General features: G+C 32.8%; 1 protein-coding gene across 1 annotated transcript in view; it reads left to right on the plus strand.

Annotated features, from left to right (window-relative positions):
* The window catches only part of LOC118187706 (histamine H1 receptor-like), a 597,689-nt gene that overhangs the window by 567,755 nt on the left and 9,076 nt on the right, over positions 1 to 20,858 (plus strand). The window contains exon 4 of the mRNA XM_085823285.1: positions 10,071 to 10,180. Coding sequence (XP_085679411.1) covers positions 10,071 to 10,180 — 110 coding nt within the window. The remainder of the gene's footprint in view (positions 1 to 10,070; positions 10,181 to 20,858) is intronic.

Consider the following 20,858-nt stretch of genomic DNA (forward strand, 5'->3'; position numbering starts at 1 on the left):
CAGGGAAAATATACATTTGAAATCCATTTAAATCCATTTTACAATATGTTTTGAAAAAGATGATCCTTTATTCTGTTCGTACGTACAAAGGTCACGCAAAAGAGAGGTCCAGATTGATTAGGGAACTTTCAAAATAGATATTTTCGTTTAAATATAATACCCGAAATTTTTCGCGATTGCGGTACTTCCTTTGCTTCGTACAAGGAAGTAAAAATTCATTAGATTCTGCACTTAATAAACTTTTCATACAACAGAGTCAAACGTCATAATCCCAGATGCAATAAATAGCAGATAATTCAGCTTCAAAACGTAAGCGAAATCAGTTTAAAACAACAATAGAAATATTAGACTTTTTGGTGGAATTTACAATAAGGAAAAAGAATTCTTTTAACAGACGCATAAATAATTCATTGAATTTTTATACCCGCATATGATATATGCAAAAATTAATCTCACTAAACGACTCAGTATACTGAACGTTATTCTAGGTATTCTTAAAGTTTTTGAAGAAGTATAATTTGAAGAATTAAATAAAATAAAGAATTTATGGTGTAAGACATTGTATGCATTTTAAATGAGTTTCCTTTAGTTGTACCTTAATTGGATTTATTTTCTCTCCTGGCTTCGTAATAATAAAGAAATAACTATTTATGTATTCATTGCGCCATGTTTTTTACTCATTTTGCATTTCAGCATATGCATGCAATCGCTTTAGATAGGTTTATTATGCATTTCATTCATCTTGATTTTATTTAAAACATCATTGATAACTTTATTTCAATTTTTTTAAGCTTTTGTGTAATATAAAAGCCATGAATGCACTTATGGGTGCTTTTTTTCCTAATGTTTTCCTAAAAGAAAGTTATAGTAATGCCTTATTTTTGTTCTGCATTTTTAACGATACAACTACGTATAAAGAAAAATAAGGAAATGATCGACGCATGAATACAAAAGGTTATTTTGTTATTTTTTACGAATTTTAATTAAGTTGTCCACGTAAAATAATTTTTCGGCTCACAAAGAGATAAAAGGTAGAAATACAAAAGACGATTCTGATTCTGCACATAATTTTCATCAAAAGAACCATTTTTCTCTCTCCTTTTCGCAGGTCTTCTTTGTGTAATTGGAAGCATATACTCGACGCGTACTCCTGAGGTCTGTGACACTTAGCCGACAACCATTTAGCCGACGAGACACTTAACCGAAACCATTAGCCATTAACCGACACTATTAGCCAATTAACCGAGACCATTAGCCAACTAAACGACACTATTAGCCCACGAGACACTTAACCGACAGGACCTTTAGCCGACACGGCTTAGCATATCTGTCGGCTAAATGTCCTGTCGGCTAACTGGTGTCAGTTAAGTGCCCGCGACCGGTATTCCAGAAGTTAAGTTTCAAGTCCCAGCAAGTGCATTGTTCATTTTTCATGTACTCTTGCTTCAAAAAATAACCTAATGATAGTGGCGCCCAAACTAAAAAGTGGTGGATGATGATTCTTCAACATCAGGATTTGGTGATTGGGTCCTCTAATCCCCAGTCACCCTTTAACAAGAGGAGAATATAAGGTATTTTCTCCCTTCTTTCTGCATGCCTTCGTGGTGTAACGGTCGCACACTCGGCGCGTTTTTGAGAGGTCCAGGTTCGTGTCTCGTCGAAAGTACTGCATATTTTTCATAGCTCCTGCTTCAAAAAATCCTAATGACTCTGCAAACCTATGTAAGGGATTTTAGATTGCAGAATTAAATCTAGTCTCTTTGAGAAATGACTTACTTCTCTGATGGCAACTTCGATCCGTAAATGGGATCATCATTTAAGACATCCATTGCATCCTGTACTATAAATGGATCTGTTTTTTCCATAATTATGTGGTCGATGAACGATGTGGTTCTATCTATTTCATTCACAGTTTTGTTCACTTCATTAAGGTCTGCTAAGATAAATCTATTGTCATATTTAACATTACTTGATTTCAAAAGTCAGTCATTTTCTCCAGAAAGGTGTGTAACACGAATTTTTATAATAAATTTCTTATTACAAACCATTTTCAATTTATATAATATATTTTAACACAAATTCTAAACATATGAAATATAATACTATAAGGTATTTCTCCCTCTTCCCTAGCGTGCCTTCGTGGTGTAACGGTAGCACGCTGGGCCGGTATTCCAGAGGTCCGTGGTTCGATTCCCGGCGAATGCGGTTGAATATTTTTCATCTTTTCTGCTTCCAATTAACCTAATGACTCTACAATACATAGCACTAATTTATAAATTTTACCCAAAGGTAATCTCCGAGGCAGCATTAGATGTACAGAGGGTGTTTACACACTTTTAGAACGATTTTGATAAAGAATTAAAAAAGCAAATGTTTTCGAATAAAAATTCCTGGCAACAGCTCAGTATTTTAAATGATAAAGATTGTCTGCTACAATATGGAAGAAACACAACAAATCGTTCTACCAATGAAATTAATTCCCTTTCCATATCGAAGTGCAGGCCTTTTAATGGTATTTCTCTAGTTCTCAGAGTGCCGTCGAGACGTTAATTTTAAATTAAAGCAGTCGAATGCAGCTTATCTTGGGATAAGTTTGAAATAGTCGTAGATTTTTCAAAATAAACTGGCTAGCATTAGGTCACATTTGGTGGAAAATGCTCAAACTGATGCAGTCAGTTCAAACAAAATCCAGAAGAGGTGTTAAAATAAGAAACTGTCCGTACGTATTTCCTGTAAATGTATACATATTCTGTCACTTCTATTCATTTTTTCATTTCCCGCTTAGAGGTGAGAACAGATGCATGGAATACAGGAAAAGCTAAAGCATAAATATCACTTTCATTTGATTTGTGGCAGACAGATGGTTTAACTCCTGATGTTTATGTCTGAAATATCAGTGATCTTCCATCTGTTTGTTTTAACTCATTGTGAGCTCAGAGTGGAACAATCTTTTGATCATTTTGAATTGCTTTTTTTTTCTATTTTTAGCTTAAATAATATGAATTCCGGTTCCTCTTTTTACATTCTTGTTTTCTGCTATTCTTTTGGCTAAGTTTCCTACGTGAATTTTTCTTTGCTTTACATAAAGAATGGAATAAGTTTTGTCACTAGTCAACATCCCGCCCCCCAAACCCAGAAATAAAAAAGGGTACAATTTTATAATTTTCATAAGCAGACACTTTAGCCCTAATTTATAAATTGTTGCTGAATAATGCACAGAATACGTTCGGAAGAATGCAACTGAATACTTTATAAGATATTTCTCCCATTTTCCTAGAGTGCTTTCGTGGTGCAGTGGTTCTGCACGCTGGGTCGGTATTCCAGAGGTCCGTGGTTCGATTCCCGGCAAAGACGTTGCTAGTTTTTTATTTTGCCTGCTTTAAAAAAATACCTAATGTCTCTACAGTGGCGCCCGAACTGAAAGGGTTTTGGATGAGGTTTCTCCACACCCAGGATTTGGAGATTAGGTCCCCTGGAAACCCCAGTCGCCCTTTAAAAAGGGGAGTATATAAGGTATATCACCCTCTTTCTTAGCGTCCCTTCGTGGTCTAGTGGTTCTACACGCTGGATAAGTATTCCAGAGGTCCATGGTTCGATTCCCGGCGAAGGCGGTTGCTAATTTTTCATCTCTCCGGCTTCCAAAAATATACCTAATGTCTCTACAACTTCTAGAATGGGCTTGGAACTGTACAGCACGAATATGACAATCTTAAGAAGATGCGCCATATCTTAATAATCTGATTTATATGTAATAACAGACAGATTTATATTACAACAATGTTATGCTCCGAAAAATATTCTACATTTTTGTCATTATTTTATTATAGCTTAGGAAATCAAATTTGTGAGGACATTCACTTTCATTTATTCAGCTATATATTCAAATTTCAGAACTGCGTTCAATATACTGTATTTTTTAATAAAACTTTTAAAAGAATACTGCAATGTGTTCTGAATATTAACCCACTGCAGACTAAATTTTTTGGCAGGCCGTGATGATAAAATTTTCAAATTACTGTTCACGTAAACTCTTTTTTGGGAAACGGAAACATTTTCTAAATAATTAACGACTCATCACGAACTCTAATGTGTTAAGTCCTAACAAGTCTGAAGCTAACAAGTCCTGATAAGCCCAAGAAACCTGATGCTTCATGATGATGAATGAGAAATGAATTAAAAAAAAAAAATAAATAAAAAGTAAAAGAAAAAATAAAAAGCAACTTTTATCTGAAACTTACCTCAGATAAATAAATATCTGGAACTTACGTTCAGATAAAGCAGCTTTTATCTGAACAGCATAAAAGTTTGAAATGGAAACATCACTTCTTTATCATTCTTCATCATTTTCTTTTTGCTCTAGGCAAATCACTAGCATTCACTCGCAAACCCCACTCCTGATACCACTTGTTGCGTTCTACGGGCTCCTAGATTTGGAGTGATTGATGACAGCACTTGATGAACAATCAAAACACAATTTATTAGCCAATATTATTCAGAACAGTTCCAAAAACACGTTTACAGTCGTCGAAAAACTATGACAAAGAAGTTGATATAATCAGAAACACACTCCTTAGGCTATCAGATTATAACGGCGAACACAACTTCATGGCAAAACACTAAATACAGCTCCCGACTCGGTCGATCGCTCTGAGCTCAACACACTCAAGATACGCTTCACGATAAAACTCGTGCTCGACGATACACTGCTACTCCGCGTACAGGCACAGTTTATACAGCTTTTCACCTGCCTTCGAGAACATTCTGGGGTAAACCGTTAAGAATTCGTTCTAGAATGTTCTCGCTCCGTCTATGGCATATCGCCAATTTCGTTGCCAAATAGGCGATTTCTTGTCAAATATGGCAACATGACCTTTCTTTGCTATTTTCTGGCAACCCTAAACCCGCTTTCCGGGTAAGCTATCTTACCGTAGCTGGACATTTCGAAAAAATGACTACAGTACAACTCACTTATAATGGACCCTGATTTAACGTAGAAATCTAAAATACTAGGTTGGTACAATGTTAACTTAATAGAAGCACACCTCGCTTTTAATAAGCAAACCCCGGCTGTAGAGCAACAAGATATATACTGGTAGAGAGCTTATCTGCAACTTCCAACCGGTTCCAACATTAGTGTCACGTGACTGCTGGTCGAATTCCGAAAGTCCGGAAATATTTTGTCATTTTACTACCTCTGTTGAATTGGTTGGAAAGTTTCAGCTATAGTGTACAAGAAAATTGACTCTGTATATGACATTTTCAGCATGTATTAATAGCATCAAAATGTATTAAATGCTGTGACACTATTTATTGGAATCACCTTTCACAAATAATTGAATTTTATGTTCTTTTTCCGTGTATTACATTGAAATAGAAACCTGCGCCAATTGGCGATAACCTTTTTTCGCCAAGTCGTACGCGTTTTGGTTTCGTAATCAAGTACTGCTTCGATAAAAAAAAAGATATTATTATTAAATTATTGAGATAAGATTGTGCGATATGTTTACTTTATTAAAAAAAGCTAATTCAAAATCTATAAATGAGCTGTAAATTTGTATACTAGTGTATCTTAGCTAATAATGCATGAATCAATCCTAATTTTTTTTTAATTTAAGCTAATGCATAAAGAATGATCTAGTAAAGCAGGAATAAAGTGGCAGTGAATTCAAACTTACCCAAACATTATTAAGGAATAAAATGGTATTAACTCGTAATGTCAACAGATTGCCTATACTTAAAAGTGCCACCTATTTATAACTTAATATTTGATTGCAGAGTTTTTGCTTTCATAGTAATATTTGTTTACTTTAAGATTTTTTAAAAGCCTTTTCCTTTAAAATTTTTTAGCAACATAAATATATCATAACTATAGAATTTTCTTTAATTTATAATGAGGATTAAGTGTGTATTAAGATTCTCAGTAGGAGTTAAATTTTAAAAAGAACTCTTTGAAAACAGGCCTTAACTTTTTGTTGCATGCAAACAGTATATATATATATATATATATATAGTTTTTCAAAAAAACCCATGAAAACTGAGTGAATTTTTGCAGGTTTAAATGAGGCTTTCATCATTATATCTTTACTAGTTTTCACTTTCTATTCATAAAAGCTTTTTATGCCTTTTCTGTGAAACAGTCGGTTTTATTTAAGCCCTGTATTTGTTAAAATAAAAGCATGTATTTTTAATTTGTAGTTTGTATTTTATTTACACTGTTTTATGTATTCATTTTTTAAAAGTAACTATCACATTCTTTATATATCTATAAAGATTTCCGTGGTTTTACAAGCTAATTTTTTTTTAAACTTATACCATCTCTAAAAAAAAAATGTTTGATAAATCAAATTTCCCATATCAGAGCCATATATAGGGAATTGTATTTCATAAAGTTATTTATGTATTATATAATAATACCTAGTTACTATATTTCGGCCAAATCGTGTGTTTTTGTTTTAAAAAGCTCATTACTTATTCACAAATCAAAAATAGGGAATTTGGAATATACTTGACTACCAGTTTGAGTAGGTTTTTTTTTTTTTTTTTTTTTTTTTTTGTTTTTGTTTTTTTTTTGTTTTGGGGGGGGGGGTACTTGTTCCTAATATACTTTAGAAAAAATTATTTAAATAAATAAAAAAAAGCATTAATCCATTTAAAATAAAAATATACCACTTTGTATGAACACCAAACTTTTAAATATGAACAGGACATGCTTTTCAAAAGAAAAGCTTTATTTCTTCATCAGATGCAAGTTGGATCCTTTGCAGCTGGTGAAGAACGAAAGCTTTTTGTTCAAATGTACGTCTTCCTCGCATTTATAAAAGATTGATGTTCATACGAAGTAGCATATTTTTGTTTTACTTAATTTTTGAGTGTTTATTTGTAATTAAATCCACTTACTTTACAGTAAATACAATATTTAAATGCACATTTTCATAATGTGCTTATTTAATTGGGATACAGGAATAAAATAGAATATGTATTGTCATGTTTGAGATTATAATCCGGAAAGAAAATTTTATTTTGGAAATATATATTTTACAGCTGATTTGTAAAATATGAAGTCTTACTAAATTTAATTTATAGCAGCATACAGTTAAGGCAGTAGCTTCCAAGTTTTGCATGAAATTATTTTCTGGACATTGCTGAGTTTATAAGCACTTTAATATGCAAGTAACTGAATAAAATGGGCATTTACAATCAGTGAAAGATCTTCTTAAAAATAAAAAAAAAATCTTTACTATCGTACATTTCCAGAATGCAAGTACTATTGGTAACACTGAAAGGTCAAAGGTAAATGAAATTCTTCCAAAAACTATTTCTGACTTTAAGTTAAGTACAATTATGTTTACTTAAATATAAGAAAGTAAAATATTTTTCTGTAATAAGATTTCAGTATAATTTGTCTTTTTGTATCATAAACTATACTATAAGTATGGACAGTAATAGTTTATAGTTCCAGCTGAAAGTCAACAGTCTGTAAATATATATTTCATTAATTGCATAAAAACATATATTAAAATGTGATTTTCTTTTTCTCTTTAGGATGCAATGCATTAAAAATAAAGGAGATTTTTTTTTACCTTATCAAATATTATAAATGTAGCGCAATTAATTTTTAAATGTTATTCAAAATTAACGTTTCCATTTCAATTTTTTATTATTTATTTTAGTTTTCTTCCTAAAATTATTTAACCTAAACATCTTAAACAACGGCGCAAATAATTTAAAGCGATTATTAAAAATATAGCTAAAATATTCAGGAAAAAAGGAGTTAATTACATCTAAAAATAATTGTAAAAAATCGAATAACCTAATTCGAGGTCGTTGTCTGCCGAATGCCAGCAGACGGAAATAAAAATCACTACCTGCCATATCAAAAGCGCGGTAAACTGGCGATGAACAGCCTAAGCTACCACTCCCCAAGAGCGCCAAGACCATAAGTCACGTGGTATATGTTGAAGACGGCCTAGCAGACGAATTCCCTGTGGGTAAGCCGTCTACCTGTTATATGAAGTCGTTTTTATATGAAGCAATATTTTCGTGTTTCATAAAATTTCTATTGACTTCCACCTCTCCAGCTCAGCTAATCCTTTCTTGGAAAAATAATTTTAACCGTAGTCAACCGAAAGTTAGTGGTGAGTCATAAATCCTGTGAACACGTTGGTGGTGCCTTTTTTGCCTTGGGGAGTGATCAGAATTAAAATTTTAACCCAGAGTTCTATAGTTCTAACCCGAGTGTTATCCAGTGCACTGATCAAGGGAACATTAGAAGCTTTATATCAAACTTTCGTAAGCACTTAATTTTGATCCTCTCGATGGAAGAGATAAAACAGGAACAACCTCAAATACTAACGAAGCGATACGTTTAATGAACCATATTTCGTTCTTCAGTTTAAATGCGATTTAAGTACGATCCCTGGATTAAAAAAAAAGGTTACCTCAATCTTTAAAATTATTTTCTTTGCCCGTTATGTAGTACTTTTTGTGTTTTATTTTTTAGAATTAATATGAAAGTTTATTAAATTTAAATGTAGACACAAAAGAACCGTATAAAAAGTTAGATTCCGCAATTTTTACAAAATTTATATCTTCATTTCTGAAAATACAAATATTTCTTTTATGTAAAACATTTTTGTAACTGGAAGTAAAAGTCTACAACGAACGGTTAACTCTTTGAAAACAAAATCCTTCGCTAACCTGTATGTTCAAATACAAAACTGCCCGAAATGGGTTTCGAGAATTACAGCAATTCCCTTTTCTCCCCATTCATTAACGCACAAAAAAGAGTGAAGATTTCAAATGACATCCCTTCTACCTACTTGGCAAATAAAGTTAAGATACCAAAATTAAATTCTTTTAGGACAGGCTGTCTGCAATAAATTGAAACAATGCATTTGGGAAAACTGCACCTGCTATTGCACACCTGAATGGAGAAAAGAAAGCAACATTGGAATTTCGGCCATTTGGGCGGTTTCGGTTGTTTGAATGAAAGGCCAGAACGCCCCAGAGGGCGTTATGATCTTCAAAGAGTTAATTAAAGGCATTTTCTCCTTTCCGTCTTCCTTCGTGACGTAACTGGAAGCACGTCTGACGCATCTTCAGAAGGTCCGAAGTTCGAATCCTAGGGAGGGCATTGCGGATTCTTGACATCGAAAATTCTGATGTGTCAGATGACTTCCTTGGACGGCTTATTAAATTATATGCGTTTCTTGCTACATTATTTAAACTTATTTTCTCGCATTATTCTAACTTGAATAACCGATCAATCAAGACAATTTGAAAATGACATCAGTAATTGCAAATTTTAAAAATTAAATGTTCTGGTCAATTTTAATCGTACGAGAGTCAAACTTCTCATAATTCTATTTTTTCATAACGATAATAAAACTTAATGAAGCTAACCTTCAGTTCCGAATGGTGTTATGAGTATACGTTACATTCGATTTTCCCGCCTTCCTAGCATGCCTTCGGGATCTACACGCTAGGCGCGTATTCCAGAGGTCCGTGGTTCGATTCCCGGTGAAGGCATTACTCATTTTTCAACTTGTCTTTTTCCAAAAATACCTAATGTCTCTACAGCTGCGCCCGAACTAAAAGGGTGGTGGATGATGATTCTCCACACCCAGGATTTGGCGATTGGGTCCCCTAAAAAAACCAATCGCCCTTTAAAAGGGGGAGTATATAAGGTATTTATCCCGCCATCTTCGCATGCCTTCGAGGTGTGATGGTCTTGACGCTGGAAGCTTATTCCAGAAGTCCGTGGTTCGATTCCTGGCGAAGGCATTGCTCATTTTCCATCTTGCCTGCTTCCAAAAATACCTAACGTCTCTACAAAACGTTATTTACTTTCTCCAAAAATCTGGTCACATTTATAGGCAATCTTCATGAGAACCTCCACTGCATTTATTACTGAAATTCCCTCTCCATTGTTGTTCTCTCTCCAGCCTTTAATCTCAACAACCTTACGCAGCTCAAGATTTCAGAATCGAAACTTCTAATTTTAAATCAAATGCATTATAAGATCTGCATGCTTAATAATTGGTCTAATTATTTTATTTATTTGTCTTTAGAGCCCACAGAAAAGTAATTCAGATGATGAATATCCTGGAACTTTGAACGCGGAACGTAACTCCAAAAAGAAGAAAAAATCCCAATCGTCCAAAAGGAACAGGAAATCAGGGTAAGTATCGAATGCATTCACGTTAGACTAAAATAAATAGTAAAGAATCAAGTCATTACAGAAATTTTCAGTGTATTAAGAAACATTTACAGGAAATATTCTCAGATACTTCCTGTAAATGTTTCTAAAATACAGGAATTTTCGGGCACTAAATTAAATAACTTTTTCTTAATGGTTGAATTGCGTAGGGATTACAGAATTCATTATCACTTCCTTTTATTTTAAGTAAAGAATCTGAGTAGGTTTATAGCTTTTGTATCTAGTCGCAATTTTTCTATAATTTTAGTATTATTTGCCTTTAGGTTTTGATTGCTATGAAATGTATCGAAAATTTATTATTTTACTTTTTTATTTTAAATTTATAATTTACGATTAAACTTTTTCTTTTAAATGGTTAAGAAATGTTTTAACAATGTTAGATATTTACTTATAGATATAAATGTAACTTTCATATGTATTTGGAAACAAAATTAAGATGTCCTAAATGATCTTCAAGATTTCCCGCAAAATTAATAAATTTTAAAATCACTTGCAGAGTTTCTTCAAAATATTACTGTCATTCAAACAAAATACTGAAATACAGAACATAAAAACCCTATACGATGCAAAATACTTTCAAAGAGTAATACTTATGTCAGTATTATGTATATATCGTGTTTATTGGCATAATAGTCGCCTACCCCGTTTTGAAGCAGAAAAAATCGTCAAAAGTGCGCAATATCGTGTAGTAGATTTCCCTTCATAATAGTCGCACCTAGACTTTTCACAACATAAATGTGTGTATATATCTTTTCCTTTCCTCTTTTCCAATTATAATTTTTCTTTTTTTTTTTTTTCTTCTTTTCCTTATTGGTAATAAAATTATGTAAGGTTATAGTGCATTAGATGTATCTTTACACATATTCCTTTAAAGTTTACTTAGTTTATAGTTGAGTTCTAATTATATATGCCTAATGATAAGTATAAAAAAGTGTGGTTTTGATAGCTTTGTGTTCTTATTATTTTATTTTCATTAAATAATAAATTAATGAATAAGATTCGTGTATATAAAATAATAAATCAAAATATATATGCCTTTATAAATTCCTACTCAACATCGCATTTAGAAAACCAGGCCATTATATGATCTGGTTGCATAATATCTGGGCTTTGAAATGTCTTTAATTAATTAAAATAATTAATTCTACAAATGTTCACAGAAATTGTCATTTGAATATATTATAAATTGAAAATATTTAAAATTATAGTATGTCAAATAAATTATTTTAACAATATATGTAAATGGTATATACTTAAATACATTGAATATTTCTCATCTGGGAGCTGATAGGCCCTAAGCCACTGGTTTAAGCCACAGTAATTTAGATAAAATGAAATTTATCAGAAGCAATGGCGTCAAGTCTATTGATCGCCGGTGGCTTAAGCTAATATCACCCATACCGATGCAAAACCTAAGTAGCTTGTCCTAAAAAGAGTTCCTAACCCTAAAGAGCCTTTCGCACTAGGGTTTATCTGAGCTAACTGAGTCAGTTCCATGTTTTAACTAGATCCTCTATGCCTGCAGTTAAATTTTTCAATAGGGAAAAGAATGCTCATAAACCTAGAAAGAATGGTTTTGGATATAGGTCGGCTACGTCAGTTGTCTCCGTTAGCTCAGATAAACCCCAGTGGAGACGGCCCTTAAGTTGTAGGATAGGTTTCTTGCCACAATAGCTGAGAATTCTGGAAACGTTGCGTTCATACATGCGTTTCTGACAAGTCAACCAATGTGAGTGAAGAACCACAGGACCCAACTACGCAAAATACCTAGACACAGTGCAGTGCACTAGGGAGAAGGGCACCCAGACCTGGCTTCATTTAAGTGCTTTACAGGGTTAATCGAACTCCTAGTGGTGATCGAAGGAGGACTAACCGCCGCTCCATTAGACCCAGAAGGACTTATATGTTCACACAGTCTGGGTTTATGTACGCAAAGTCAGGGATGGACGGCCATGCATCCACCAACAAAGAGAAGAAAATACAACGTAGTCAGCTCATAAGCGTTGACCAAGGGAAGCCAAATCCCAAAGGACAACCTCTTGAAATCTCACCATCTCACGGGCAAAGACAAGGGTAGACAATATAGTAACATATGGTCCTTGCCCAGCCTGAGCCTACTGACGAATAAACGATGGTTCTAGTCTTGTGGACACTTAATTGTACACCCCCGCGGTCAAGGCTGCCTTTCTTCTAACAAAGTGTTGAATGAAACTTTCTAGGTTTTTGAGCACTTTTACAGGTTGATTTCACTACCGCAGTAAATTATCAGTGCTCAAGTGAGTGACTGCGGCTCTGTGACGACTTCCAATGAAGTAGGTGAGCAAAATTAAACTATTCCCCCGCAAAGAAACCTATCTCTCGAAACATGGTCAAAATGATAATGGTAATCCGTTAACACACAAATGATCCAAATACTTTGAACACCGTAAACTGTGCGTGAATTCTATAATACAAACTTAGCGTTTCAAGGTAAATTATATACCGATACCTAGGCGTCATACCATTAGGCGTTCGTGCCAGTGATTCTACAAACTCCATTGCAATATATATAACGAAAACTTACTAACTTACTGACTTAGTATCCTACGAGACCTTTACATAGGCACATAGCAAAATAATACAGTATTGTACATACGAAAATAGGAAAATAACATAATAATACACTTACATATGAAATATATGTAAGCATTTAAATGCATAATATTATTGTGATATACAATTCAAAACAATTCGTTAAAAGCCAATACATAAGAAATGACTTGCACATATTATCTGCAATATACTACGCTGCTATTTATATCATTCAGATATAATAAAAATTTAAATTTTTAGACTATAAAGACTGCTTGTAAACTTTATAAAGCTCTATCAGAGGTGAAACATCTTGTATGAGCAGATTGAGTTTGATAAAATAGGAAATCTGTCTTATGCATAAAAATAAAACAAAAACCATTTTTAACAAAGGTAATATTATACAAATATAATAGAAACCTACATGACACGTGCAGCATAAAAACTTAAAACTTCTTAGTCAAAATAAAATTAATAATTGATGAATTCCTTTGTTCGAAATATTATTATTTTTGTCATGTTAGTGGCCTTAATATGTATGTATTTCAGTATGGTTCTATGTTTTCTGCTTTGTCATATACATGAGGGATGTTTATTTTAAATATTAATTCGGCATGTTTGGCAAATCTCATTTTTATTATCCACGTAATAAGAGAGAGTAGTTTGATTTGCTCTGACTTCTCAGAAGTATAAATTAAAACCTAATAATGTTCTTCACTGCTTCATCTATGCTGAATGTAGAGGAACTTATTGAACTGTGGAAGGACTTATTGCTGAGTTTACTTATATAACTACCAGAGAAAGCTTAAAATACTCTTTTCTTCACTCAAAGAAATAATAAAGTGCCTTTCCCCGGCGTACAAGAAAGCCTCCACTCGGGCTTCAAATGGAGATAAGAAAAATAAAAAACTAATCTCATACTAAACTAAACTGACTTAGCCGAAGCTAGACACGATTACCTAATGTAAATTTAATAACAGATAATTTAATTAAGCTGCCCTTAATTAAATTAGCCGGCGATTATTAGGCAAGTACAATACGCCTACTAAGGACGCCTAAGCTCTTCTACTGAAGTAAGCTGAACCTTCCTTAAGTACTACAACGCGGTTCTAAAAACTCATTCTGATAAGGAGTTGTAAATGGGAAACAAGAATTGAAAGGAAAAGATTTCAAAACTAAAAATTAAAATACACCTTACAACCTTATATAAATAATTATCTGTGTTTTTTAATTCATTTCGAGAATCATTAAATTTAATATTAAAAATACTTATTTGGCAAGAGAACCATAAAAAACTAATAATATAATAATAAAAAAATCGAAATAACGAAAGTAAAACATTTGAATAATTCAGACAAATTAAGTTTAAAAGAGTCACCAATTAAACAGGAAGTCACATTTTTTTTCACATGCATTTAATACATAATGCAGATGTGATTATCGATATTTCTAGAATTAATGATCGTTGTTTATATCAGAATCAATATAAGTGAAGCACCTTTTTTTTAACTCCATAACTTACTTTAATAAGTGATTATCGAAAAGTTACTTTTAATGAACTAAATAATGAAGCAAATCATATGTCGATTGAATAAAACAGTTTCTCTAATACTTTGAGCACATGAAAAAACGTTGTTGCTGGCTGAGGTTAACAGACTTCTTTTTATAAGTTAAAAATTAATGACAATGGAGAGAGAGAAATTACCTGCTTGAAAAAATACATTTTCTCGAGGTATAAAAATCTTAATTTTGATACCTTAAGCCTCTCTTTTGACAAAATGGCCTACTTCAAATGTTTAATGTATGTATTTTCTTTTATAAATTCAAGCAATAAAAATTTAATATTTATCGTAAAGCTGTGGGACTTAACTACTCACAGAAAAGCAATTAACGCTTGGAACCGACTTGAGCTTTATTTTTAAAAAATAGCACATACACTTTTTCTATTACTTTGTAACAATTTTCTTATTTTTATTACCTAATTTTTTTAAAAATCAGTGCTAAAGTATTTCAAAATAGGCTAGATTCTAAAATAAGGAAAACAGAGTCAATAAAGTTGCTCGTACTCAATACCCGATTTATTAAACTCCAGAGCTATTAACTAATATCCTTTCATTGAGCTTACGTTACATTTAACCAAGAAAGTAGAAAATATAAAAATGTGAAGTATTACTGACATATTTTTTAAAAAACGTTATTTTTACTAGGAGCTGTAAAGTATGTCTTTTATAGCCAAAGCTATCTGTTTTACCAATGAAGTGGAAAATTTCTTACAGTTAGGAAATATTTTCGCCATTACTGTCACCAAAATATATAGCTAAAATATTTTTCCAATAATAAATCCAGCAACCCTAAATCCGAAGTTTTTCTCAGTTAAACTTCAAACATCAAAAGATTTATCCCTCATGCACTTAATTAAAAGTAGAGTAAAGTATACCACTGTGTTTTAGAATAATTCACTACCATAATTTGATGCATTAAAATGGCAAAATAAAGAATGATTTTTTATCATAATTTCTGAGTAATTTGGGAACCTCTTACGCTCTGATAATATTGCTCAGGGTCTCATAAAATCATACGTTCATGTTCATTAAGTACACATTGCACAAAAAAAAATGGGACAGTTCTTTACCTCCCGTTCTACTGTATCCATTGTCGAAATTTAACTTGCGTTTTCCATGACTCGAAAGCTCGACTTAGGATATTTATTAGATTTATATGTAGCATTATTATAACATAGGTATTTTGACACAAAATTGCAATTTTTTTGACATAACATACCAATGGTTTTCAATATTTCGATTCTACGACTCAAATTACGCCTAGATATTAAATTTTGAAATTTTTGAACAATTAAAATAGTGAGTTTTCGCTGCAGCAGCTTAAATTACACCAACAACTTTACCTAAGGTAGTCCGGAGTATAGTGGAACGGTGCCAGTTGTGCCTAAAAACTCGTTAAATTGTATTAATTTAGTGTTCTATTCTGTTTTCATGTAAATGACTTATATTTCAGAAAAGTCTGTTTAAGCAAAAATGCATAGAGACTTTACAAACACGCTGGATATTATTAAGTGCGCTTTCGAGACATGGAAAACGAAAGTTAAATCGGGTCCTGTAGAACGGGAGATATAGAACTGTCCCAATTTGTTTTTGTACAAGATGTACCTGAAATCTTATTTGGGATATTCATTATTATGAAAGCTTTTGTTCAGCTATCTTAAACACTGCTTTGGTGGTATTTCTACCACACTTCACTGAATGTTTTCATAAAGAAATGTTTTTAACAGTACGGAGACGGCAACAATTTTTTCATTAAGTTAGACAATTTTATGATCAAAAGGAACAAAAAAAATCTGAAAGCTTTCAGATTTTCTTAACGTTTTGTGGGTCACCCTTTATTTAAGAAATATCATGTTCATCGCACTTAAACATAAAATTAGTCCAACAGCTATATCGCAAAATAATTTTAAAATGAGCATATCTTTAGAATTTCCGATACACAGTCTCGCGCGCTAAGGATAAAAATGTTTTTTTTTTCGTTGTGTTGCCATTGCTCGCTTTGAAATCGTTGAGCTTGTTAATCAAAAATTCGTTAAAGTTTTATAAATTTTGAAAATCATAAAACAATTCCAAATTTGAAATTTGTGCTTCCAGATGCCCATATTCGGGTGGAAACGTACGTTATTCAAAATTGGATGGCTCTAGGTACCGTCGTTTTATCACAATGCGAGAAATATACATATATTCATGCAGATTCGTAATTATTTAATTTCTTTAAATATAATATTGGGCTATAATATTTGGTGGTAACAATTAAGCCAACAAGCATTTAAAGTTTTCAGCACAAAATCCCCAAAAGAAAATTAATAGCCCTTCTGGGCTATAACTGTATAAGTAACTGCTTTTTCGAAATATAATACAATTACGGTAGGTACCCAAAAATCAGTCTAACCAAAATAGTATTTTTAAGACGTGAGTCATTGACCTCGCATACACCAAAAAGCATTCTGTAATGAATATGCTATTTAGCACAAATAATTTTGATTGCGTAGCTTTCAGCTACACGAAGCTGCGCTGTGAAAATTTAAATTTATAAAAATTTGATCCATGACTGTGAGGAGTATCTGCTTTTTTAAGAATATAAACGCATTGATTGCCTTTGCATAATTTAATTAGTTCTTTGCTTGTATTAGCATAGAACTTCAATGTGCTCGTGGTAATAATAAAGCAGCTATTTTAGTCATCTTATCTTCCCTTCTAAAAGAGGAAACTTGTTAATACTTTATTTTGTTTCTTTCATTTAGGATGCATGCACGTAAAATGAGAACTTTCATTCCTGTGCTTGGAATTATTTAACATTGAAATTAAAATTTTATCACGCCTGAAGTAAATAGATTTAAAATAAACACAGGAAATACGCGGAAAGAAAACTTTAAATTATATACGTCAGGAAAAATAAACTGAAACATCAAGAACATTTAAGCATTTAATTTGCTTTCTAATAAGTATAGTATAATTTTTTCCGTCAATAAATTAAAAATTCTCACTTAAGTCTAATAGATATGTTGTTTACTATATTATTAAAGTTTTTATTAAAGTCGGCATGAACTCAAAATAATAACAAATAAGACTTAACTAAAGCGATATATTCGAAGTTATTAAAATTCTAAGTAGTTGGCCCCTAAATATCGAATTAGCTGGCGAAGCTATCATGGGCCCGTAATACGGATGAGCGTAGTAACAGCTTACAGAAACGTAGTTCAAAAGGCAAATGCGCACTAGTCAGAAACTCTGAGATTCTCTAGTCTACTTCTTCTTACTACTTAAATGTAAGCTTTGTAAACAATTTTATAGTTCTTAATTAATTCTGATAGTAATATATATATATGAAAGAAGAAATATGTGAAGGGCTAACGTTCTGAAGTGTGAGAAACTGTGATAAGTTTTTGCCACCCAGCGTAACAAGCTTTATCCAGTCAACGAACCAAGAAATTATCCAGAATATAGAAATAGACTATTGAAAGCCACCCCCCCTTTTTTTTTTTTTTTTTTTTTTTTTTTTTTTTTTTTTTTTTGTCGATGACTTGAAGGTCGTGGGCTGGGCAGGATTTTCAGAAGCTTATCACCATGAAAGTTATCATATTTTCTTTGCCTTGCCTCCTGCTATGAAAGTTACGAAAAACAATACGTTACCTTAATTTTTAGTTTACATTCGGGTTATTTGACGATGAGTGGCGCAGAATCTGATGGTTTAAAAATATACTCGCCGTCCACGGGCACATCTCGAATTTAGTTACATGTTTCAGAGAAGGTTAGTAATAGCGAAGACGAGCTAAACTCTGAGCTCGGAGGCTTGGGAGGCATTTTTATTTAAATATCCTTACTTGTGTTTTCTTTTCCTTTCAGAATAAAAGAAAGTCCTCCATGACCCTCTTAGGCAGTTATCCTCCTCTTAGGCATCTCTCCTCTTAGGCATCCATCTCTCCTCTTAGGCAGTTAGCCCTAGTGTGCTTTGCCATAATAAGCAACCAAAACCAAAGCCCTTCATAATAATATTAATTAAAAACAAGTACATATTAATTACATGAAAAGGTGCTTGAAATTGTAATTTTGTGAGAAAGATATCAATTAATGAAATAATAACTTTCCGTGCCCCTCTTATGATCCCATATAACCGAGTTCAGAATCTGTAAACGAGGGAAAAATCATTACTATTAAAAATGTTTGTCTGTAAATGTCGGAAATAAAATATTTGTCACAATTAATGGATAGTTATTGCATTTAGGTATGTCATCAATCGTAAGGAACTGTAATTTGAATTCAATCACATTCTGCTGATAAATTTAATGACGCATGCTGAGAATGACGTCTTTTGAAGTATTAACTCTTGATTTATGATCCGAGTTGGAACAATTCACCACATTTCTCGCTATTTAAGACTTTTAAGGATGTGTTCTGAATGAAAACGAATTTAAACGAACGAATATTGAAACTTCTAGATAGATCAGATTAATCTTTCTCGACTGCTTTTTGCAGAGACTTTAGAATCAATAGAAAAGTAAATATCGAAAATACGTTCAAAATATTTCGCAATGTTTCGTAAACTTTACATGGGTAATAAAATGAAAGTATCATCATGCTGAATAACATTTTTATTGTTATTCAAAGAACTATAGAAACAAATTACATTATTTAGTTATTCATTTTAGACTAAATAGTTTAAGACCACTCTATGCAAGAAATCTGAGCCGGGTTCGATCCTAAGCGATTGGGCTAGCTGCATGGTTGGTTTTCCTTCAAGTTATGGAATTAAAATCATAGAGAATTTGCATAGAATCCTAGTCTTCCGCGAATTTCAATTCGAAGGCACTGTTCTATACAAGTGTACTGCTGAATTTGTGTTCTGAATATCTAATTGTTTTGTTCTGTTGAAACACAAAGATTCATTCCTATAGCAAATTCATAACTCAGTTTTACCCATTCAAAACAAAATTAATAAACTAAGCAAACAAAATTCCAAATATTAGTATCATAATATTGACGTTTGAATTATAGCTTGCATTTTATTTTTTATTCTTTCTCTTTATGCAATAGCATCTGTTTTAAGTAAGCGAAATTTAATTTGAAATCAGAAGCAAATATCGTGTGCTTAGCTACAAGTAATTTCAAATAATTTAATAGTTCGTTTAAGTTATAAATGTAGTAAAGATATAATAAAACAATACTTCTATCTAAAATGTAAAATGTAGTCAAGAAATATTTACCTGAACGATTCAAACGTCGCCCTGTTATGCAACTATCCTTTCAATTCTAATATCATATAACAAGGTTGGTGTGTATCGCATTACGTATTGCTTCAAATCACTGTATATTGCACTATCGGCTTAGTAGAAGACCATTTATCAGTATAATAAAGACATGAAAAATCTGTTGATTTCTGAGAAGTTCTGAATTACAAAAACTTCAATGCATCCCAAATGTAATCCTTCAACAAGGGCAGTCCGTTGTATGCTGTGTAGATATTTACTGTGAAGGAGGATCTTACTTGAAAACATGAGTACTTGGCCATGTGTTATATTTACATTACTAAGTTCATAGCATTCTGATACAAATTATCGGTGACTCTCTTTCTACCATCTAGAAAAACTCATGAGGAAGGCACCATATTCATTGATAGCATTTACATTTTATGCAATGTAAATCTTTAATTTTACTCTTTGCCCTTATGGAGGTAGTAAAGAAAGATGTTACCTCTTCTTGTTTATATGTCAACAATTTTTTCATCTAAGATAATTCTTCTGAAACATATAGTCCAATGTTCCTTATAAACTGCAAATGTGATAACTGGTAAGCCAGTATTTAGCCTTTTATTCTTTTCTGAATATACACTGGGAATCCAATGTGCGAAATTTTGCTATAGAAAGAACTTCATGCCAGATGTTTACTGCTGCATCAATGAAAACGACAAATATCCAAATTTCTCATAGTACGATTATATATCTGAAGTCATCATTTTTATGTAACTTTTAATTTCTCCTAGGGGGAGTCTACTGGAAAAGCAACTCCTGGAGTTCTGGCTTAGACCTGTACCTAGACAGACTCGAATTCTGGGACAAATAATCAGTCTTCACAGTGACTAGAACCATCGATGTTTCGGTGGAGAAATAGGGTCGGCATGGACCATACTAGTACTGTTTGTCTGCCGTTGGTTGCGAGGACGTTACATGGTTTGATATCGAAGATTGCCTTAGGGGGTTTGGCTCTCCCTTGGTCAACACTGGGCGACAGTCTACAACGTATCTGTGTACTCTTTGTTGGTGACCGCTTGCCGATCGCTATTGACTTTTGTTCTTTCTCCCAGACTGTGTGCATCATAATTGTATCCCTAGGTATGCTTGCTTGGATCGCGGCTGGGGCTTGTGGCAAAGAATCTCTAAGCAAAAGAATGAAAGCTTCCATAGACGCAATGTAAACTTGTTTCGCCTCTGCGCCGCTATATGGAGGAGCCACGGCTGCTATGCAGTGAAACAGCAGCGCAGGGTGGAATTTAAATAGCGCAGTCCGAG

Source organism: Stegodyphus dumicola, chromosome 9 (assembly GCF_044657685.1).
Source record: "Stegodyphus dumicola isolate Sdum_Otavi_A_Nest chromosome 9, ASM4465768v1".
In the NCBI taxonomy this organism is placed as follows: Eukaryota; Metazoa; Arthropoda; class Arachnida; order Araneae; family Eresidae; genus Stegodyphus; species Stegodyphus dumicola.